This window comes from Xiphophorus maculatus, chromosome 8 (genome assembly GCF_002775205.1).
Source record: "Xiphophorus maculatus strain JP 163 A chromosome 8, X_maculatus-5.0-male, whole genome shotgun sequence".
Lineage (NCBI taxonomy): Eukaryota > Metazoa > Chordata > Actinopteri > Cyprinodontiformes > Poeciliidae > Xiphophorus > Xiphophorus maculatus.
This window is the reverse complement of record NC_036450.1, coordinates 24,548,826-24,572,564: the sequence shown is the minus strand read 5'-3', so window position 1 is coordinate 24,572,564 and position 23,739 is coordinate 24,548,826. Positions and strand designations below refer to the sequence as shown.

The 23,739-nt window shown below is 40.7% G+C and overlaps 2 protein-coding genes across 3 annotated transcripts in view; both read right to left on the bottom strand.

Annotated features, from left to right (window-relative positions):
• LOC102236192 (tetratricopeptide repeat protein 28-like) overlaps positions 1–12,063 on the bottom strand; it is a 115,198-nt gene extending 103,135 nt beyond the window's left edge. For both annotated transcript variants that reach the window (XM_014473687.2, XM_023338511.1), the window contains exons 1-2: positions 11,710–12,063; positions 6,334–6,699 (exon numbers count right to left, since the gene is read on the bottom strand). In XM_014473687.2, coding sequence (XP_014329173.1) covers positions 6,334–6,699; positions 11,710–11,739 — 396 coding nt within the window. In that variant the 5' untranslated portion in view covers positions 11,740–12,063. The remainder of the gene's footprint in view (positions 1–6,333; positions 6,700–11,709) is intronic.
• A 731-nt stretch (positions 12,064–12,794) lies between these two features.
• On the bottom strand, positions 12,795–22,719 carry LOC102235934 (group 3 secretory phospholipase A2-like). Its single transcript, XM_023338747.1, has 7 exons — positions 20,826–22,719; positions 18,556–18,688; positions 18,314–18,448; positions 16,642–16,988; positions 16,417–16,546; positions 15,612–15,722; positions 12,795–14,789 (listed from the first exon to the last, which is right to left on the bottom strand). The coding sequence occupies exons 1-7, from the start codon at positions 21,355–21,357 to the stop codon at positions 14,558–14,560; spliced, it is 1,620 nt and encodes a 539-aa protein (XP_023194515.1). The 5' UTR covers positions 21,358–22,719; the 3' UTR covers positions 12,795–14,557.
• Positions 22,720–23,739: the final 1,020 nt, after the last annotated feature.

Genomic DNA, 23,739 nt, shown 5'->3' with positions numbered 1-23,739 from the left:
GTAACTGTGTTTGTTTTAATAGTGAGGAAAGCTTAGACCATGTTTTATACACAGATTGATTCTTTCCTCTTAAATGTCTCGGTTGGTCCATTTGTCTCGCCGCCAAACTTCAGGAAAAACAGAAATCAGAAAGACGTTGGGATTGTTTTACAACGGTGAAACATAGAGGAAACAGTCAAGGGGCACAGCTTTGGTTTAGCTTTAATTACACTGTGGAGTATGTAATTATGCAGACTATCAAGTCGTGGGCACAAGGAACTACCAAATTAAACCATAACGTGTGTGATTCATAGACTGATAGTTGAATTCTGAGGGTTGGCTTTTGAATCAGCTTTTTCCTTCTTTTGTTTTTTAAGAGCTGCATCAAATAATATGTTGGTTAACTAGAAACTCAAACATCAGCTCTATTTCTGCAAAGTGACTGCACCTTCGGCAGCCACTGAGGGCGCTATTGCCTTCCAACAAGAAGGCCCTGGGTTTAAATCCTGGCCTGGGGTTTTTTCGTACGGAGTTTGAATGTTCTCCACATACTGGCTGCTGGCAGGTCTTAATTGAAAAGCACTTTCTGTGGAAGTCGGCCTTTTCCTTTTCCTGTGACATTACCAAGCAATGAATGGCACGACTGGCAGGAGGTCTGTCCGTTTTCAACAAGTTATTTTACATGGTTGAAAATGCTAGACAATGACTACCATTAAAAGACTGATTCATTTATATCAGGTCTATAACACTGAATTAAGTTTAGCTAAATTCATTTTTCTGATTATTTTAAAGGATTCTGTTTTTCCAACTTAATTTGTTGGTTTAATTCATAACTAATCAATTTATAGTTTCTATATGAATATAATTGGAAATTCTGTACATATCAAATACGACTTTAGAGAAAATTGACTTCATATTTGACCGCCTTGAAATAGTGCTTCTGTCTCTTTAAGAAGAGACAGAACATGGCTCCTCCCTTTTACAACGTTTCCACCAGCGTAGCACTGAGAAGTAGCTCGTATAATGAGTGCAGTTGATACACAGTGGTACCAGGTGTTTGCTCGTTGCTGCTGGCTAGTCTGAAGGAGCTGAGTTCGCGAAGGAGAAACTTGGGAGCTTGGAAACTGCAGTTCTGAGGAGGCGCTGCGTCTCGAAGGTGGGGCTAGGTCCACCCAGGCGTTTTGTAGAGCAAAATGGTTGCCATGGAGATTAAAGGATTCCTCAAACGTGCATGAAAGAATCAAAGCAACGCTCCAGGAATGTTTTTGATGAGGCAAATAACGTAATCACTATGCAAAGCTGATAAAAGTAAATTCTAGGTAATACCGCCCCTTTAAACAAAGATCAGACTTATGGCCGGCGTACCGGCGTTGCTGTAGAAACCGAGCCGCTCACCGGCTAGCCGCTGCTGCCAGTGTGTGCTTATAGATCTGCAGAGTGAAAGCCAGCTAAATCCTCATCATGCGACATTCCCGCCATGCTTCGTTCACATCAAACTGAGACAATCTTTCATTAAGATCCACTCTTCTTATCTGTCCCCTTCCTTTTGCACACACAGTTGAGCTGAGGAGCAAAAAATCCTTCACCAGCAGCTTGTGTTTGGCTGCTGAGTCAGCAGCTTTTGGTCCGGGCTGGCTACGTATTAAAAAAAGTGGAAGTATAGGCACACACCTTCCGATCACCTGAAAATTAACCCCAGCTCTCCTTGCAGGCAAAAATAAAACTCATTATGTTCTGCAGAAGAGTTGTGGCAGCAGGAGACGCAGAGCCAGCAGCATGGGAGAACATTATCAGGTCTGAGAGACGCAAAGGAAGCTGCAGCAGGCCCTCCTGCTGATGCACATAACGGGAGAGATACGTTTCAGGGGAACAAAAAAAGAAGAAGAAGAAAATGAAATCAAACACTAGGTGGCCGATAACACGAGTTCCAGAGCAGCTTCTGAGACAGATTTTTGGGGAAGTCAGTCAGCTGGGGTGGATTACACAGCCTGTGAGTTACCAAGCCTCATGTGATGTGGGTCATCAGAGGGCAACGCAGTCGCTTTGGCAACAAGAACTGTTCACTTTCCTTTGTGGATGTGAATTTCACAAGTCAGTGCTGCTCTCTAGTGGTTTCTCCAAAAATCCCCTTCAGTCATATTTTGACACCAGGTGATGAACTGATCTGTGTTTCTCTCTGAAGTCTGAATAAAACATATTTTTTGGAGTAGTCTTCAATAAGAGGAACGATACGGGTAGAATATAATGTGTCATTTTAATACTTAATCGTTATGATGTTTTGGTAAATATGATCTGTCTTTTTATGTGAATTAGGAAGAATAGCGGATGCTGCTGATGCCAATGGGGATCTGAAAGAACAACAAATAAACAGGTTTTGCATAAAAGTAGCATAACTGAGTACATTTCTGCCAAAAGGCTCAACAAATTTTGAGATTAAAATTAGATTTTTTTTTCCAGAAAATTTCTCAGAGATTTTCTAGAAAAAAACTTGGAAACGTCTGAGTGTGAAAAGCGGAAAAATTGCAACAAAAACAAAAACTTTCAAGTTTCCAAATTTTTCCTAGAAAATTTCTGAGCTTAATCTTAATATTTCTGAGTTTTTTTTTGGCAGACATCTACTCCAATCTACAATTGCACAAATATGGCATTGCAAAAAGTTTCAATTTTGTAAATCAGTGCAGCATAAGTGGTTATTTTTTTTCTAAAAAAAACAAAAAAACAACTTTACATTTCTTTTATGTAAAAAAAAACAAAGCTTTTTCAAAAAAAAATTCTTACATGAATTGCTAAGACAGGTACTTTTAGTGTGATTGAGTTGTGAAAATTAATTGTAGTTATTCAATAAAAAAACCCCTGAAAACTGCATTTATTATTATACCTATTTTCAACACTTCAGTTGTTTCTTTACCATGTTAATTTGAAGTTTTTAATAGCCATTGTGGAAGATCCAAAGAGGCTCTGGACCCGCAGGTTGCAGCTACATTGTTTATTTTAAAAGAAAAACTGAATAAAGACATAAAATTCTGTATTTCAAGTCCACAGAAACTAATTTCAATGAAATCATTTCCTCTGGAGACTCCTTCCCTCCCCCATCTCATGCTCTGTGTCTCCCGGCTGACCTGGATAAAGCTCTCCACCACTTTTCACTCTCAGCACAAAAGCAGCTTTTACTCTGAAGGAGCCTGAACAGTTTGATGTGGGGAGGCTTCCCAAAACCAAACCCTTCCTGGCTCGTCCCACTTGAAGAAACGAGAGCTTCTTTGCCCGTATGCGAGTAATCGTCCGTGCAGCGTGCGGTCAGCGAGACGTTTCTTAATGACAGAGTTATCCAGAGCGACGCGGGGCCGACTCCTCTGGCTGCTCTGTAAACAGGCGGAGCGGGGCAGCCATCTGGTCTGCCTCCACCTTCCTGATGATCTGCACTGATTCCTTCTGAGTGAACCCTCAGCGTAACGTCGAGCTGAACCAGACTGCGGCTAAACATGTGCCAGGAAAGGATGAAGCTGCTTTAACTTTAGTCTCACAAATCCTTCTCCTAAAGTTCATACCTCCAATCAACATTGTTTTTAGTTATTGGTTGAAGTATCTCTGATAACCAGAACATTAAAAAAGAAATAAAATTCTTACATTTTTTCAAATTGTATGGCGGAGCACCCAGTTGTCTCCACCAGTCTGACTGGGCTTCAGCTACTTTGCAAAAAAGAGAAGGAAAAAAAAAAAAGAAGTAAAAGACTAATTTGATTTTCCAGGTGCTGCAGTTGATCCCCTGAAAGACTCACAGCTCAATCTGGAGTGAAAGGCTGTTCAAATTCAAATCCAAAAATACTTTATTGATCCCAAAGGGAAATGAAATGTTGTTGTAACTCATTCAAAGAGTCATTGTAGATCGCACTAAATAGAGCTAAATACAAATCCATCCCATCAAAGTTCAACAGATATTTTACTGTCCGATTTTTGCCAGGCAGTGTCTGAAAATAATTACATTCATGGTGCACAGGAGGGCCGTCAGTCATTTTCATGTTGGGCCGCGTTAAGATGATGACTGTCCTCAAACGGCCGGTTGGAGAACCCTGTGTGTGTTGTATAGGGCCATACTGAAAACAAAGTTTCAAAATTAAAATGAAGAGAATAAGGTTCTAACATTACCACAATAAAGTCATATTATTATTTTATTCTCATCTTATTCTGGTAAATTTTTTTCTCATAATATGACTTTTTTCTCATATTATTTTGACTTTTTAGCCGAACAACTTTACTCTCATAATAATATGACTTTATTCTCGTAATTGTATTATTTATATTTGTTTAGTGTGACCCTACTTCTTCATTGTAGTGATGTTACCATGCAAAGCCAAAATGATGAGGTGGGGCGTTTTGTGTGTGTGTGTGGGGAGGCGGGGGGTGGGCGTGTGTGTGTTTTGATCCATTTGAAATTGAGGGGACTCAGTTTTCTCAATTTATTTGACAAAATAAAAAGAGCTCTGTCATTTTGAAACACATCCCAGTGGAACTGAATGGGCAACACAGCGCCTCCTTCAGGTTTTCTGTAAAATAACACCTCGTCACCTGTGACCTGACAAACTGAACAGAAAGTTTCACTTTCTCTATAGGCTTAGCTGTCTAAAAAAATAAAAATAAAATAAAAAAAGAACCTACTCGGTCTTCAAAAGTACCAAACAGTAAAAAAAATACAAACAGTGTGTGTGTGTGTGAGGGGGCGGACGACAGCAAACAGCCCGGTCGGTTGTAAGTATATAAAAACTTCTTCTCAGTCAAAGGAAAGGCTTTCACTCCTGCAGCAAGTTTTACTTGTGTGGTTTAGCTTCATTTGAATCACAAAGAAACAAAAAGGTTTCCTCAAAAATCTTCGCATTGGATGGACGAAACGAAAACAACATCGAAATGCAAAGAAGCTCTGCCAGCCTGCCTGCGCGCTGTTGTTATCCAGATAAGCACCCAAACTTCAGCAACTTTTGACCGACTCCACCGCTCCGTTCCCATGACCGAGTCGCTCCATTTGTGTGTGTGCGAGATTCAGATAATGCGTGTGTGAGAGCGCTGGGCCAACAGACAAGTCAGCGGGGGCAGCAATGGGACAAACTGTGGGAGGCAAACACAGAAGAAGAAAAGGAGGAGAGAAGAAAGCAAAGATGGCCGACTGTAGGGTAGAAAGAAGGAAGTGAAGCAGAAAGATTCTCTCTTTCTGGTAGTTCATCGGTTCTGACCTTAGCTTTGACCCAAAGCGAATGCTGCAGTGAGCTCACAGCAATGACACCGCCACTATGCAGACACACACACACACACACACACACACACACACACGCACACACAGGAATGCTGCTTCTGGTATTGTCTTTAAGTACCAAACTCGGGCCAAGGCCTCGCCAGGGTTTCCAAAACAAAATAACAGCCGTGCAAAGCTATCTCACACTTGCACACAAACCCACACGCACACACACCGCTCGGATACACACCCAAACACCACTTCCGTCCATTCTCTCTCACTGTGAAAGGAAGCGGAGCGGAGCTGGCTGGGAACCAGCTGTCCCGACAGAGGTAGTCCTCCGACTGCCCACTTTCCTCTCTGAAAGGACTTGAAGGACTCGGAGTATATTCTCTGACTTTCCACTGTTTAGATGCAAGCGACCACTTCAAGCCTTTAGGGGAGGAGAGAAGCAATTCATGTGGTCTAAATCTGGTTTTCTTCAAGTGAGTGGTTTGATTTAGGACCATTACTATAGACGCATCATTAACACAAAGCTCTAAATTAAAAATACTTACTTTGACCAAGTAGTTTTTATTTAAAACAGCTTTCCCGCCAGCTGAAATCAAATGACTGAATTACCTCTTCGACATGTCATCGAGTTTGGCAAAAGCTGCATCTCCAGGACGACGTTTGGAGACGCCTGCTCTAGAGACATTCCCTAAAGGACTGGCGGCTGTAGCCAGGCTAAATGCAGTTTAGTGCAGTGTTCACTCTGGATGGCTGCATACAAATGTATGAGACGCTTTCAAAGAAAAAATTCCAGACAAAAATTTGGTTTCCCCTCACAATTACACACTACTTTGCGTTGGTTTATCACAAATAACACTTTTACAAGGCATCGTAAAAGCACAGCTGGAGTTAGCCACATTCCACAAGTTGCGGACGTTTAACTTTTATTTGAGCAACATTTTACGCTGGTGTACGGAAGACGATTAGCGCCAAGAAATAAAAATAATTCTGACTTTTGATCTCAGGAGATTATTGTTCTTCTTCCTCTGACTTGATCATTATTTACACTTTTAAATCCACTCTGCTCAACCGACAGCTACAATTAAAGCCGTAAGGTCGTCAAAGGTCAAACGTCTTACCTTGGGCCACTTGGGGTTAATTAGACGGGCTTTGATTGCGTCGTCCAGAGCCTTGCCGTGCTGACCCAGTCTGAGGTAGGCCGCAGACCGGTTGCTGTACAGGATGCAGTTTTGCGGGTCCGCGATGAGGGCCTCAGTGTAGAGACGAACAGCCAGTGCAAACTCCCCCTGCTGGCAGGCCTGGTTACTGCGGCGCACACGTTCCAAGAACTCGGCTTTGCTCAGGGCGGCTGGACCGCCGGAGCCAGAAATCCGATCCCGCCTTTTCCCGACTTTGGCCGAGGGGATCCCGGGAGATGAAGAGCGAGAGGATGAGGAGGAAGGGTTGGTGGCTCTGATGGTGGAGCGAGAGCCAAAAAGGGAGAACTGTGGAGAAGACGGAGGAGGAGGAGGACATGGTTAGCAAGAAATAGCAACACATTTATGGGTCTATTAATAAAAAATAGAATCAAAATTACTTGTGTTTTGCATCATTTTTTTTAATAACTGCGTTACATTGAGTAGCTGTCTTATTCAACTTGTTGAGATAACTTGGTCACGTTATTGTTGTTGTACCACCATGCTAATAGCTAAATGATCTTCATCAGACTACTGTCCGATATATTCCCATGGAATCTGGTCTCATCGAAACCTTGCAGAAATCATATTTGTAAAAAAAACCCTACTACTTTAAACAACATATTCAAAACCATATAATTTACATCTGAATCATCAGATATTTGTGACTGTGTAGGAAAAAAAAGGAAAGTTCCTCAAAAAAATTTCAGAAAGTTTGAAATTAAGCCAAGAAAGTTTCTAGAAAAAAACTTGGACATTTCTGAGTTTCATAAAATTAATCTAAAAATGTCTGCATTTTTTCCTTGAAAATTTGTAATTTCTCAAACTCAGAAATGTTCTTGTTTTTTTTCCTAGGAAATGTCTGAGAAGTTTTGGAGGAAATGTGCTCTTTTCTTTTTGTTCATTTCTTTATCTACAATGTTGTAGAAATTTTATCTAGCACACAAATGTTGGATTTGTTGAATCCAACAAACAGTGTTTGTTTTAAAAAAGGTCCGTAAATCAATTGACATTGGAGACAGATCTGTACCTGCATGTCATGTTTAATGGCAGTTGGATCTAAAGAAAAACAAAGAACGACTGAGGAACTGATTGAGGAACGATCTGATGTAGTGAGATCTGGACTGGCTAAATAATAAAGAGTTAATGCAAATGGAAACAGGAAAAAACGAAACCCAGATGTTACACTGAATGCATCGGACTACAGAGGATGTGTGTTCATACTAAAACATGGAAACATTTTTGGAATTATCCATCATGTCCGAATTATTTAAAATTTGAAAGGATTTTTAGAAATGATTTCACTCTCTAACGATGTTTTACAAAGCAGACATTTGAGAAGTAACAACTGATTTAAGTGTAATTTTCCAGTTTTTGAAGCCGTCACTAAAACAACAGCCCACTCGAAGAATGTTGTCAGTCAGTTACATTTTCACACACACACAAAAAAAAAACATTATTGAAGATGGAATAATAAAATAACAGCAAACAGTGGCTGCCTGATAGGAATTTTGTGATGCAGTGAGAAACTGCTGCGTTCACGTCTCTGTTCTGCTGTTCTGTAACCACTTCAACTCTTCAGGAAGACGCGGAAGAAAAAAAAAAGTGACCAAGTCAAACTGGGTTCTGCTCTTATTCCCGTCGCCACGGCTGCTGAAACTTGGGCTCAAATGAGCTCACTACGGCCGAGAGCGAGGCGCTTCCACAGAGCTGCCTCCCTCTGATCTGGTGTTTCCAAATCTGGGCCTTCACCAGAGCTTACACCAAGGCCGTCATTATCTCTCTACAAATCGCCACAGGCACACACACACACACACACACACACCCACGAGCTAAAGGGATTCCTAAACCTTCAAAATGCATCAGCCAACATTGTTGACGAAGACGCCAGAAAACTTGAAGTTGTACTTAAGATTTACTTGAAATAGACCGGAGGCGTTCGTCAGCCTCACGTTTCTGATACGAGTGAAGCTTCTGCTCCACGGAGGTTTTCATCACTTTAAACAAGCCTGTTTCTCCATCTCCACTTATTTCAACGGGTTTTATTTCTAAGAACAAACCGGGACGATTGTGGCATCAAAGTGAACATCGCTGCCTGGATATCAACAACCTCTTTTTTTCCTTTTTTTTTGTCGTAACATCTTTATTGACGTTGCACTTATTTAGAACTGTTACAAAATGACACTGCAACCAAATAGTTTTCCATTCACAGAGGTCCATAAAAATAAATCATTTTTAGCCAACAGGAAAAAACACTTTTTAAGATAAACGGCAGATGTAGATTACATCTAGAATGCATTAGACCAAAACTAAAACGATGAATATCTCATCAGTTATTAATCCATCTGAAAGACAGAACAAAACAAATACATGTATATATATATATATATATATATATATATATATATATATATATATATATATATATATATATATATATATATATATATATATATATATATATATATATACATATATATATATATATATATATATATATATATATATATATATATATATGTATATGTATATATATATATATGTGTGTGTGTGTGTGTGTGCACGCGCGCGCGCGCGTGTGTGTGTGTGTGTGTGTGTGTGTGTGTGTGTGTGTGTGTGTGTGTGTGTGCGTGCATATATTTGTAAAAAAAAGAAAAACTTTAGCACACAGTTTGGTCAACTATGTTATATTTTTAATAGATTAGATTAATATGGATTAGATTCCATTTTGCGGTTTGTTTGTCTTTTCCGTTTTTGATAACTGGAAGATTTAAAAGATTAGCTTCTTTTGGGATTTTCACAAGTGTGAAGGGTTGGCAAAAGAGAAGCTGTGTTGCTAAACAAGTTAGTTTGTTTGCCACTGTTCCCTTCACATAATTTATTTTAAGTAGAAAAAACAGTCTCAGGTTATATCGGCCTGCATCTAAAATCTCTGATATACGCAAGCCGACAGAAGAACTCTGCTCCAGCATTTAGTCCGACCCAGAATTTAGTCTGCTCCAGCATTTAGTCTGCTCCAGCATTTAGTCTGCTCCAGCATTTAGTCTGCTCCAGCATTTCTATCCAGCAGCACTTGTATCCTGAACACAGACCCATTGGTTAATAATGAGTGGGTCAGTTGTTCTCAGACCTATTGTTGTTGACTATTGTTTTCTGCTTGACTAGTATCACTAGATCAACTATTTCCTAACATTCCACGCTGCAAAATACATAATAAAAATGGATATGATTCCTGCTGCTATCTTATCTGGCCAATATCGGTATGGGCCAACACTCAAAGCAGCGATATCGGTAATGTTGTATTGGAACACCCTAATTTTAAGTACATAATCAAGAACAAAACAGCATCATCTGATGAATGAGTTTTGTGTTAGCTGGTCAGTACTGTACACACACACATGCGCACGCCCACACACACACACACACACACACACACACACACACACACACACACACACACACACACACACACACGGTCAGGTGAGAAGAAGAAAGACTCAACAAGACACTCAGCAGCATAAATCTATAGTTGTATAAATGTTCCTGCATGTTGCGTTTGCTCCATAACACAGAGCCTATTTAAGCAGACACACAGATGATGAAAGTTTGAAAGGAGAATTTGCTCGATCTGCCGTCAGTAGAGCAGCGCTGCAACAGGAACACAGCGTAAATATCCTGCTCAGTCCTTCCAAGACTGCTGGCAAACAGCCGCTTCCCTTGTCGTCCCGTCTTACCATTCACTGCCCTCGTCTCTGCCCGGGTCACCGGGAGGACATTCCTGAAGAACAACACCAATATACGAGGGGGAAAAACTCCAAAGCAGAAAGGACGACTGCTCCACCTGAATACGATCATTAAACTTCGAATTTAAGATTAAGATGTGTCAAACAACAGGTTGGTGGTCAAACATGAAATTAACTCCTGACAATTTCACCAGTGACTCGAGGTCGGTCATTAGATCTGCAAATATTCATTTTCAAGTCATGGCACAGATTCTCAGTTGGGTTTATGTCTGTACTTTGACTGAACCAGTCATGGGGTCACTGTCCTGGCCCGGTCTGAAATCTGTTGCTTCCCTGTTCATGCTGAAGACAATAATCCCCGCAGCACTATGCTGCCATCACTATGTTTCACAGTGGGAGTGTTGTGTTCAAGGTACGCTCTGACCCTTAGTTTTTTTTTTTTTTCAACGTGTAGCATTTGCCTCTAGGCCAAAAAGTTACATTTTGGCTTCATCTGACTAAAGAAACTTCTTCCTACTCTTTTCATATTTTTAATTTGCTAAAAAAAAATGGTTTTTTTTGTTGTTTCTTTCTTATCTTACTATAATTTCCCTTCCACACCATATAATACTGTCCCCACCTTATTTCACATTGGGATGGTATGTTCAGGATGATGAGCAGTGTTAGCTTTCAAAAATCTATGACTATTTGCTGCCAAAACGTTGTCATTTCATAGCCCAATCAAGTAACTATGTTCAAGTAACTTTGGTTGTTGTAAAAAATGCTGTATAAATGTGAAATATGACTTAAAAGATGTTTGACTTCTAATTTAACGTGATGAAATTGGGCCTTTCTGCTCTTTCTGAAACTCCGCCTCCAGGAAGTCATCACCACATGCATGTGGATTAACCCTTTCAAAGCATTTTTACCAACTTCAGACTGAGAAGTTGCTCGTATAATGAGCTCCGCAGATGTACAGCTCCACAAGATGTTTGCCAATTGGTGCTGGCTAGTTTGAAGGAGCTGTATGGGGGCACGGTATTTAAAAAAATAAACTGTGTCAATTTGGCAGCCCTCTGTATCACTTAGGACTCATGAAGTGCCTCTTTAGCAAAAAGGCTGGTGACTCATGCTCTAAAATATCACAACAGAATTTCTACATGAAAAAATAACTGATTCTAAATATGTTTGCATGAGCACATTTTAAATATAAAAATAATGTAAAGTATACATTATTCATGAAACACTATTTTTGTTACTAGGTGCTCCATATATAATATATATCTATAATTTGTACTATAGATGAGGTTATGTTGGATGTAAAATGCATAAATAGTGGTGAAAAAAAAGGAAATACGCTGTTGGGTTAGCTGTGGTGACTGTTAGTTGGAAAGAACCCAAACAGCTTTGGACCGCCTATGTTTTCAGACTTTTCCTCCTGAAGGATGTCAACACTTCATAATACGTGAGCAACCTGCATTTATTTTTAAAAATTTTTTTTAAAAAGCTCCAGAAAACTCTTTTCTTTATCTCTTTCCCCCCACCGGCAGTCCGCACATCCCCCTCCACCCCCAATTTACGTTTCCACCGGCCTCACCTTCTCTTTCCTCGCTCTGGGCTTTTCCATCTCCGCTAAATCCTCCGCCTGCTGCTCCAAACTTTGATCCCGCAGCAGCAGCAGCAGCAGCAGAACTGAGGGAGGGCAGGAAAAGCCTCCGACACCATCCAAAACAAGCCCAGGAGTCGGCCGTCGGTTCCCCGGTGATGAGTGCCGCGAGTCCGCTCGCGATTCAGCGGCGCGCGCGCGTTACGTCGCCACTTTCCAAAGTTTTTCTCGGCGGAGAGTTAATCCGCAGTGAATGCGCCATGTTCCCCGCTGCCGATCCTCCCCATAGCGGAATTTTTGTCCGGTGAGAGGCGGGGATCCGGTCGGCTCCATGGCTGCAGCGCTCGGCAAGGTTTCAATTACTCCTCATGACATCAGAGGGGAATTGAGTTACCTGATAGACGTTTTAAGGCCCGACAAAAGCCGCACACAGTGACGGTGTGCGCGCGGAGGGAATAAGCACCTTAGTTCTTTTTAGACATGAAAGCTAAACTCGCACGGGTAAAATTGAAACCAAACACAGCAGGAAACTGATCTTTTTAAATCTTCTCTAAAATGTTTTTAACATTGTTGCTGGGAAATTAGATTTTTATCATCTCCCAGTTGAAGCCGGATGGGAAAATGTTTTAGAAAAAATTGGTTTATTTACCCGTATCCAAACTGAACTGGTGTGTAAAAACTATTAACATGGGCAGTCCACCCAGGGCGCCAGACTGTCAGGGAGCGGCACCTGGAGAAAAATGCTGCCGTTTACACATTAAACAACTTTCCTCCTGCTCTTCTCATGATTGTGCCTGTTATATTTCTGGTCTTAATTTCTATGGAAGTAAAAATGTTCTACCTTTTTTCCAAGCATTTTTTTCAGCTTAATCTTTGTTTAATAATTAATGAACATGTTGTGTATTTTCTACATTTCAGGTCACACTTAAATAATGTTACAATCTGTGAGGACCAGATCATATTTTGTGTGCTTTGACACGTCCAAACTTTCCAGCAGAGAAAACGCGTCCTTCCTACTTTCACCGTTGGCTGCAAATTTCCTTCTCTGACAAACTGAAAGAAACACAATGGGAACATTTTGATGTTCATAAATCTCAACTTTTATGAGTGCTTCTTATGTACAAGTATTTACAAATGATTTCCAGTTCATTGCAACGCCAACCAAAATTTACAAAGGTCATCACAAGAATTCTGTACAAATACATCTTCAACGTGCCCTTATAGGAGCTGGGCTACGGACAGACAGCAGCTATCAAACGTGTTCACACCAGATTTTTAATTTTTTTACATATAAAAATGAGAACATGACAACTTTTTTTCCCCCCCCCCACATATCATGTGACATTTATTCTGTGCAACTTTTTGGAGAAAAGTTATTAATTTGTTATTTTTATTCCAACAGCAAAGGATGGTGGTGGCAGGATAATGCTCTGAGGTTACTTTACTTAAGTACAATCAAGATGGATGAAGCTCAAGAAAAATAAAGACTTTATTAGGGGAATTTTCAAGTTCCGGCCTAGTCAAAGTCTGGAGCTAAAATTGCCCTCATAATCGGATAGGTCTAGTTTTGTTTCCTTCTTTCCGACAAATTTGTTTGTTTTTCAGTTGAACTCCACTTAATAAATGTCACATTATCTGAAAAACATTTCAAAGGATCTATGACGGTCACGTTTGGTTTTGTTTTCTCGCATCACCAACAGGTGGCGTCGTAACAGGAGTGTGAACCTTTTTGAAGCCGCCGTCGTTTTTTCACATTTTCGAACCAACCAGGGCGAGAAGCAGACACCAGATCTGGAGCAGATGAACACATTACATGAAGTACAGTAGTAGAAACGTGAACAAATCCTCAGGCTCAATTTTTGTCTCGGAAATAAATTCTGCCACATTTCACTAAAGAAGAAATCCATTTCCCAGATTCCAGAAGGAGCTTGGCTTAAGCTCCACAGTGACTCAGAGGTTGATCAAATAAATATATAATAGTGCAATATTTAATAGGGTCCCAAAGGCGTTTTCAGTTCTTAATAAAACATAAGACATTGTGAAATAAATATCTGTCAGTTATCGTCTCAGAAATGTTGAGAAAAAAAATTCAATTCAATCTTTATTGTAAAAATCTTTGTATCCCGAGTTCTTATTTTATTTCTTTATTCACTTATTCTTACTAAAATACATTGCCGGGGAAAATGTCTGCTATATGAAGAGGATTTTAAAAATGTACTTGTTTTGTTGTCAGCCTAAGAGGCGATTAAAGATTGTAGTTTCAAAGTTTGGAAACCACCGCCCCCTCGTGGCCACGAGGCAACACTGCGTTCATTTCCAGAAGGACAAACTCTGCTTTTATGCTGATTATTATTTAACAGCGTTGCCTTGGAAATAATGACTGTAAGTTTTCCGTGTTCAACTGTTTAATGTTTCAACCTAAAAGCTTAATATATAGTCATTTCATTGAAGAGAGCTGAAATAAGAATAATAATTCCAGTATAAGCAACTAAGACTTAATTTTGCTGAATTCTGAACATTGTTTTTTTTTTTTTTCTTCCCTCAGCTCTATAAACATTGAGCTTCTACATCTATGGAAGAAATGTAAAGCTTAGTCTTTACTTGAGGTAGTTACTGATCTGTCTGGCTTTTAATATGGAACTTTACTGTTAAGTCAGAAAATGATTAAAACAATTACCTCACAATCCAGTCACATTAAAATGACATAAATAATCTTTCATAGAGGGAAAAAAAGAACTTAAAATAGCTGAAATTTGTTCCATTGTTTGAATAAAGTCCTGTAAAACCATTTTCAATTATTTATTTCACAATGTCTTTTTTCCTCCCTGCTACCGGCCGTTCAGTTGACCTGTGTTCCTGTGACTTGTTTTTTGTTCTTCCCGGTTTGTTTGGGTCGAGTCATTCTCACACACAGCTTGTAAAGTCTCACGGCTCGGTCTTTCCTCTTCGCTTTCGTCTCGCCCGGCCTCCTGCGCTTCCGTCTCTCTGCCTGTAGATGGCGCCGCCCCGCCACTTCAACACTCGTTGGGTCCAGCCGAGGAAGTTCTGCTTTCACCACCGTCGCAGTGCAGCTGATGAATCAAAGCAGGAAATGAAAACGTTTTTATCTCTATCTCTGTAATTTTACTTATATTAACTTAGATTATATTAATGTAGAATATATAAGAGGTAAGGTATAAATTATATGAGGGTTTTTTTTTTCCCCCTTCAAATTACTGCTTTTCGTTCAGGACTTTTGTTCATGTCAACATGCCGCATGGCCATTTTAAACTGTGAACGAATGAAATAAATAAAACTAAAATAAAATGAATGGGTTCAGATAAAGCACTCTGAACAGTCAACTTATGTAGCAACGAATCTTTGTAAATGTGGCGACGTCAATTACATCTGTCAGTCTCTGCTGGCTGTTTCTCAAGATTTTGTCCTAACATAACATTTGTCGATTAACAATACTTTATTGTTAGGATGTGAAAAATGCTCATTTGATCTGGTCGCTTTTATTTAGTACAGCAGACCCAGTGGGGTCACATCGATCGCAAATATTTAGCTCTGAATTCCATTTGTGTGTTATGCTACGTTAATGTTAATAATTCAGCGCATCTGGATTCATTTTTGTGAATTCAGAGATACTTAACAGATCACCATTATTTATTCTATAAATTTTCAGCTTTTTGGAAAAAGTTGAAAATCTGTGACAGACTCTTCAGTCAATCAAAGACTAGTATTTTTATCCAAATGTTTTCTCTTTTTGTACATCTTTGTACTGTGGTGATGGTTTCTTAAAAGGACTTAGACAAACTTTTATGGTGGGTTAATTAAAAAGTTTGTCCCACAGAGTTATTATGCGATATTACACACAAAACAAAGCAGTATGTATCTGTGTAAATACTGACTTGCTGCTTGATGTGCAGTCCTGGGGCAGGAAGCAGGACTGAGACACATGTCCAATCAGAAGAGTCTCCACTTTGCTCAGTTGTCTCTGTTGAGTCAGAGTGTGGAACAGTCTGGAAGGACGTGCAGAGAAACGTCAGATAGGTTTCATTAAAAAAATTAAACAGTCTGTTAAATCAAGCTGACAAACTGATAAAAAGTGTTACTGTGGCTCTTCAGTAACGTCCAGAGACGTAAAGGCCTGTCAGAGAGCCGCTGTGTTACATAAGCTGGTGAATGTTTACACTGGCCCTGGTCTAGTTTTGTGTTATGAAATGTCTCCCCACGTCTGATTTGTTTAAGCAGCCACACACACACACACGCCCTCATACACACACACACAGAAAAGGGAGTGTTCTGTAATCGCTGGGTCTGAGACTGCTTTGCAAAAATTAAGGTTCAATATTTTAGAGATGATGCATGAGTCGCGACTTTATTATTAATACATACTGAGACTACACTGCTTTGCTGAAGTATTTTTACCCCTTGAACTTTTTCAGTTTTAGTCACATTAACACTACAAACTTTATTATATTTTAATGGGGATTTTGTGTAACAACTGCAAACCGACGAAGACATCATCGAACATAAAATGAAAATAAGCCATAAAAACAGTTTATGCCATTTAAGAGCAGACTAAATATGTGATAGAAGGTGGAACTGAAACGTAGCTTACGGGACTTAAATGAAAATCTGCATAGGGCCCCTAAAAGGATTGGACCGGCCCTGGACACACAGACGTTAATGTGAAAACATGGCTGGACTTACTTGGCGGTACAGTTGCAGTGAAAAAGCGTTCCTGTCTCTGTGTTGTGGAGGCCATATTTCCTCTGCTGCGGTAGGATCTTGTTCTTACACTCATCAAGTTCTTTGTACGGAATGCAAGACCTGTCCTCCGCTGTGGAGGGGACACAAACATCAGGGGGGATTTCAGTTTCGGTAACCGAGTGTAAAACTAAACCGATTGCGCCAGGTGCCTTCAGGTTGAAGTACCTGTAACGCTGTTGTGCTGCTGAAACACAGCGAGCGGCGTGGAGGGTAAAACGTTCCCCAGGTCATCGCTCCTCACAGTCGATGCTGACGCCTTGGCGTCTGTGGAGTTCATAGAGTCGGTCGCTGCGGTGACGGAGGGAGTGGCCCAGGCTGCGGGCACCGTGTCCGTGGCAGCGGTAGAGGACAGCAGGTGCGGACGTGGCGTGTTTGTTTCGTGGAGTCGTGCAGGTGCGGTGGAGTTGACGTCGGAGCAGGAGCTGTTGACGCAGCCCTCTATGGACTCGCTGGACTCGTACAGCGTGGGCGAGTGGACGTCAGCGTACAGCGCCATCTGAGTCATTTTACACCTGTGAGGTCAGAGCAGAGGGAGAAATGACGAGAGGGGAGAGAAAAATGTTGACGGACACGTAGCAAAATTATTCTACATGGGAACATTTAAGGTAACCAATACCTACACTGTTACCTGGTTCTTCAAGTTCCCATTTATATTGTTTACTATCAACGAAGAACACGTTGAGTCGCCCTCCAAGACTAAATAACTGCTCTGAGAGACTGTCTTCACAAACATCTGAAATGAAAATATCACACAGGAGCTGCCAGAAGGAAGTTGGGAAAGTCTTCTGGATGTATCTATGCCAAGATCTCAAAGAAGACCTGCACTGTCAGGTGAAAGGAACAGGATTCTACTGTCTGGGTCATTTTCCACAGACAAGCAACAACACCGTCAACTGATGGGTGCCAAACCCACATTAACGTACCACTTCAAGCTTAACTTAAAATTCAAGCTTACGGTGGCCACTTTGACAGGCTCTTTATCAACTGAGACAAAAAAACTTGCCAGTTGACAACAATGAGACAATGTGCATCAACTGTCAAGCACGGAGGTGGTAGCATCCTGCTGCGGGGGGATACGGTGGAAACCCGCCTATTCGTGGTCCATTGTTTGCAGAAATGATAAAAATTTGCAGAAATTTTAGGGAAGATTTGCAGAAAAATCACCTACTTGCATTCTCTTTTTTTTTCTCGTAGAGAATGCCTGAAACAGTCGAGAGAAAATGCAGCTCGGGAAGCTGGGATACGTAGGAGCAACGCTACTTGACACGCTATTGGCTGGTGTTTGCAAAGCTGCTAATTCAGGAGCGTCATTCATTTTTCTTGGTGCTAATTGGCACCAAGTGCTGAAATGGTTTCCACTGTATGCATATTGCATATTAAGGTACATTTTGCTGCTTGAACTATTAAAATATGAACATACAAGACTTTTTAGAAGGAGTCCTAAGTACTCTCAAACTTTTGGGTGGCTGTAGTCGCTATATCAGCGGTTCATTTACTGTATAGCCAACATAATCCCAGAGACATGAATGAAGTGAGACACCAATATAAGATCAATTAGTTGCAGATTTAGCTTTTAGTAATGGCATTAACTTCCTTATGTTTTCTTTCAAAGTACTGTCATTGTCAAAGTACATACAAAATTGATTCCTTACACACACACACACACACAAAAAAAACTAAGTTATTATTTGCTCATTGGATAACTTTGTTTGTCTGTCCAAAAGTTCCGGCCAGTTCCATGAACTGCTTTTGAAACGTTTCTGTCTAGAAACTGAGATCGATGCTCTCAGAGTATTGCTACATGTTGCCCGACGTTTGGAATCAAGACGAGACTCACATTCCGAACCAGTTCCTCTCGGCGCACTGGAGTCGGTGAGAAAAGGTGAAGCAGTGCATCTTGAGCAGGTTGAAGAAGGTGTAGCCCACCACGTCAGCTATGCTGTCGTTCGCCTCCATCAGGCAGCTGCGAAACCTGGAGCGCAGAGAGCGTGGGGGGGGAGACCGTGAGCAAATCCACAGATAGCGGCGATTTTGTCTGCTGGGGACGGAGCAGGCTTTGTTTGGGAGGCGGCGAGTTACTTGTTGTCGCAGTCGCAGTGGGACATGGTAAAGATGTTGCTGTTGAAGACGCCGAAGTCGGACTGGAAGGACAGGATGGTGTGTTTGCACTGGTCGTGCTCCCTGCAGCAGCTGTCTGTGTCTGAAAAAACACCTGCAAGAGGGGAGAGAGTGGGAAAGGAGTTTTGCTCAGAAGAAGTGGTTATGTGTCATGAAGCGGTGTGTAGAGGTGGTGAGGCAGAGGCAGCGGACCCAGGTAAGATGAAAAATGATGATTTAATGAGAAAACCAGCCAAACTACGAACAGCAGGCACAAGGAAACACTGACGACGAAGAAGCTAACATTGACGAACAATTGACGAGAACCCGACGAGGAACAAGGAACACAGGTGGAGTTAAATACACGGGAGGGTAATCACAGAAACGAGACACACCTGGGAACAATCAAGGGGAGGACAGGACAACGAAGAGACTTAAGGACACAGAAAACTCTAAATAAACAAGGAAAAACACAGATCCTGACATTATGAGTTTTCATAAAGCACCTTTTATTGATGCGCAATTAACATAGTAATCTTTTTTTTTTTTCTTTTTACTGGATTATTTTTGCACACTTTGCTTCGGAAACCCGCATGGAGAAAAACAAATATGAATATAAGAATGTTATGGGCAGGCGAGACAGCAGACGTTGGTAGGATGAGTCGAGTTAAAGCTTTCAAAACCTAACAAGACTTTACCGGCTGTTAAGCATGGTGGTGGAGGCATCATGTATTGCAAAAATTTTGAAAAAAACTATCAGATTTTACACTTTTCAACACAAATCAGCAGCTAAATGGTTATTAATATTATTCAACAGGACAGTAGGTGCATAAAAACTTTTTCAGAAGTGGGACTTTTTTTGTCATAGACAAAACAGACTCGGGATTTTCTCGATTGAAACTATGTGGCGTCATTAAGATATTTATCTTAATTAGTGAAAGATTGTTTTATGGCTTTAGAAGAAGCCATAAAAGAATAAACATTAAACAAAATGTAATGTTTATTGGTTGTTTCATAATTTCTTGTTACTGCGTGATGTTTTTATCACGTAAAAACTTTGAACTACCATGTCGCTGAAATGTGCTATAAACTTGACTTATAATTTTGATCCTGTGTGGATTAGAGAAAATTCTCAATAAAATTAAAACTTGTGCGGCAGAATTCTGAAAATCATCAAAGTGGCGTTGTACTACCATTTAAACTTGGATTAGGAGGCTAAGAAACAAAAAGAAAATCATAAAAACCTCAAAATTAAGATTACATTAATGCCCATGATATATGTAAATTAGAGCCCTGCAACTTTGGATTCTGTCCAATTGTTCTCTTTTGTTGTTATTGTTGATTCTTCCCTGGCCATTTTTAAACCCGAAAGTGTTTTGACTTTGCCCTCAAACCTTACAGAAAGTCTCTCAAATACCCCAATAGAGACCAGCAGGTCTGGTACCAATAACTACGGCACATTTAAAGGCACTTAAATCCCCATTCTTCCTTCCTCTGATGTGCCATTGAACTTCAGCAGGTCGTTTTTATCTAGAGGCCCAGATATAGTTGCCTTCATAAATATACACAGAGTTGCTATCATTTTACGGGCTGATTAGCTATTTTTGATAAAACGGTTATACCTGATAAAGTGGCCAGTGAGAGTATAACAAATCACAAAGCATTTCTCAAAAGGCACAACATAAAAGGCCCACAACTGAAAAACCTTTGTGATATAACTTCAAGTTTTATCACGATATTTTGCGGTAGTATTGTGAGAGCGATAAAAGTGACGATAGAAACAGTTTGTTGCTACTTTTCTTTCAAGTGACTATGGCGCAGCAATCATAGCAATTTGTAATACGCTGAAAACACCAGTCACATAAAAAGTATGATTTGTATCACTAAACTGCACACAGTGACTGCATTTAGAAATATTTCCAAATGTATTGCTATGCTATGATAACAATACATAGCATATGTATTGTTATGATATACTCATTTAACAAACAGTGGAGAAAACACTAAAACTAACAATCCAGACAATATGGATGGTTTTTCATCATGACAAAGTTAAATCAAAACTTGTAAGAAATTTATCGCGATAATTGATAAACGATAAGATAAATGCCCACATGTAGCCGATCTCAAAACATTACAGACTTTTTGTTAACACCATGGGGTAAAATGTGAATAATGTGAATAATGTGAATAATGTGATTAGGTAAACAGTACAATCTTATTAGGGTTAGTTCAAACACTGCGTCACTTACCCAAATCTGCGTATGATGGCGCTTTGTTGCCAGAGCCGCACCACAGAGTCCCGGGGACGATAAAGCCGCGCTTTACACGCGCGTGTGTCCTAACCTCTGACCTTTCACCTTCACCTTGATCTCCGAGGCTCCTCACGTGTCTCCCCGCTGTGCGCTCCGGGAGATTAGCAAAGCTCGGAGAGGCCAGAGAGACGCAGCGATCCGCGTCAAACAAAGACTCCAGATCCAACGTTCTCCCCGCGCGGTCCTTAAATTCCCGCGTGCGCCCCCGGCACGCAGACAGGTAGCTCTGGATCAGCGCTGCGTCATCACTCCAGGTGCAGCCGAGCAGGGCGCGCTCCCCGGACCAGACGCCGTGGTACAGGCGCGGTGCCGCGGCGCTGCCGTGCGGATCCCCCCGGAGGAAGCTGACGTGCAGCTGGCCGTTGGACGAAACTTTGGTCCAGCTGCAGTCGATGGAGGCTCGCGCGGCCGTGCAGCCCAGGAGTGTTGACGTTACAGTGAGAGCCAAGAGAGCGGAGATGTGCGTCATCTTGGCGCATCGATGGAGCTGCGGCCGGACGAGGGAGAGAGAGAGAGAGGCTGTTCGACTTTACCTCTGCAGCAAAGTGCTAACTTCTGCCTCTGGGAGGTTTTTCATTCATTGGCGGTTTTAAATATGAAGGCGAAGAAGAATAGGAGGAGGAGGAGAAGAAGGAGGAGAGGAATGTTTTCCGGTGGATTAACAGTACATCCAGATCAGACACGTGACCAGGCAGTGTAGCCAAACAACTCCCTATCTCTCTGCCCCACATTTACAGCCACAATATCATTAGTGAGATACACACACACACACACATGTTTTTAACTGTAAATCTGACTAATGCATCAGTGCCGCTCACACACCCCTAACATGCTGAATGGAGATGTGATAAAGTAAACTATTGATTTACACATAGACATTTCTGGACTTGTCTTCTCTGCTGTGTTGAATGAACCTGAACATGTCAGATGTATTGTGAAAGTCCAGAACAGTCGCAACTCTATTGTTAGGAAATCAATGAGGGCTTTCTGTGTGTGTGTTTGGCTGAACCAAACACAAAGACGCGCGCGCGCGCGCGCGCGCACACGCCTACATGGTGCGTACCAGGACGTCTCCGGTGTTGAAACAGATGTTAGGCCAGTTTGCATTACCCCATTTATATGCTCTCCGTACAGACAGGCTGCAAAAAAACAAAATGGACTAAACTCAGGACACAAAGACTAGACTCAGAAGGGAACAAAGAAGATGTGAATCAGGGCATGAAAACGGAGAATCTGGGGCTTAACTGTGGAAAAATCAAGAGTTTGAGTGGAAGATCAGCTGAAACACGTGAGGATGATGAGGTCATGCAAGTGAACGGCATTACTGGAGAGCATGGATACAATAAAAACAGCAAGTCAAATAATAACATGAGAGGATATTACTAATATAAGTAAACTAAATAGAAATGCAAGAATAAACCAGTATGGGCAAGACCTTTTGAGCAACTATCAATGAACAGCATAAGCAGTGAACAAAAGTAAAATCAAAACAGAGACAGGAAAAAATATTCCGGACACAAAATAATAAATTATGGAAATAGACCTCAAGGAAAGCTAATTTGGCAGAACCTATATGTAGTGAACAGAGGTGGGTAGAAAACCTCAAACTTGTACTTAAGAGAAGCTTCTCACCTGCATTACCATTACTCTAACACCAGGACACTTTATATTAGATTGTTTTCACATTTAGATTGTTTAAATGTGAAACGTGTTTAGTCGTAACATTGTAGCATACTGTAAAAAGAACAGGGAGGGGAAAAATGCATTTTTTGAGTTTTCATATTTTCACCTTCCTAAAATAATGACCTAAGTCATTTTTGGAAATGTGTTTTGTTTTTTTTTTGCCTACATCATCTTTTGTCACACAAAAGGTGGTGATTTTTGAAACAAACAAACAAAAAAAATCTTTTGGTAAAAAATGACTTATGACTTATTTTAGGAAGGTGACAACAGGTGGTAGCTCAATTTTACTTTTGCTTGGATTGCAGCTCAACTCTTTTGCACTTTTTGTGCCAGAAAAGGGTTTTTAAATGACTTAACCTCTTAGAAAAACAATGGAAACGACAATTTTTCTATGTGTGTGTTGATACATAATTATATTTGGCCTATGAAACTGGTGTGCTGTTCAAGTCATCTCATAATAGTCTCAATTTATTGGGTGTAAAGAGACAATGACAGTAGTTCCTAGAAGGAGGAATGAAAAGATGTTTTCCCTTTTTTTGTGACAATGTGGATTCTGATTCATTTTTATTCATTTTGAAAATGTCTTCATTACTTCTCTATCAACCAGTGTCATATTTAGACCTGTTTTGATCTATTTTTGTCATACGTTCATGACTATCATGTTCTCGCCATTTTTATTTATTTATTTAGTTTTAAATTAGAATTGAATTTTTTAAACTGAAATAAAATTCAAGTATCTGAGAGCGGAGGAGTGCATAACGCCCCATTTAAATTTGGACACAGGATGGGTGATGCCGGCCAGGTTTCAGTATTCAGCTGCTGGATGTCAGAGTTCAATATTTGACCGATACGGATCTAATCTGAGATGCTTCTCTTCTAAGCAGTTTCTAAAACTGAGGTGACTAAGTCCGGACCCTGAGAGATTTCACCCTGCAGCTTTATGGTCCTTCTCTTCCCCTCACACCTTAATCAGATTCCCTCATCATCTTCTTCTTCTTCTTTTTTGATGTTTATTGGCAGTTGGCAAACAACAAAAATGATGCATTACGGCCACCAACTGGTATGGAGTGTGGATTCCCTCATCAGCAGCCATTGTCTGGTAACAACCATTCATTTGGTTCAGGTGTGTGGAAGACAAGTACAATATCGTCCAATAAGAAAGCAGCCC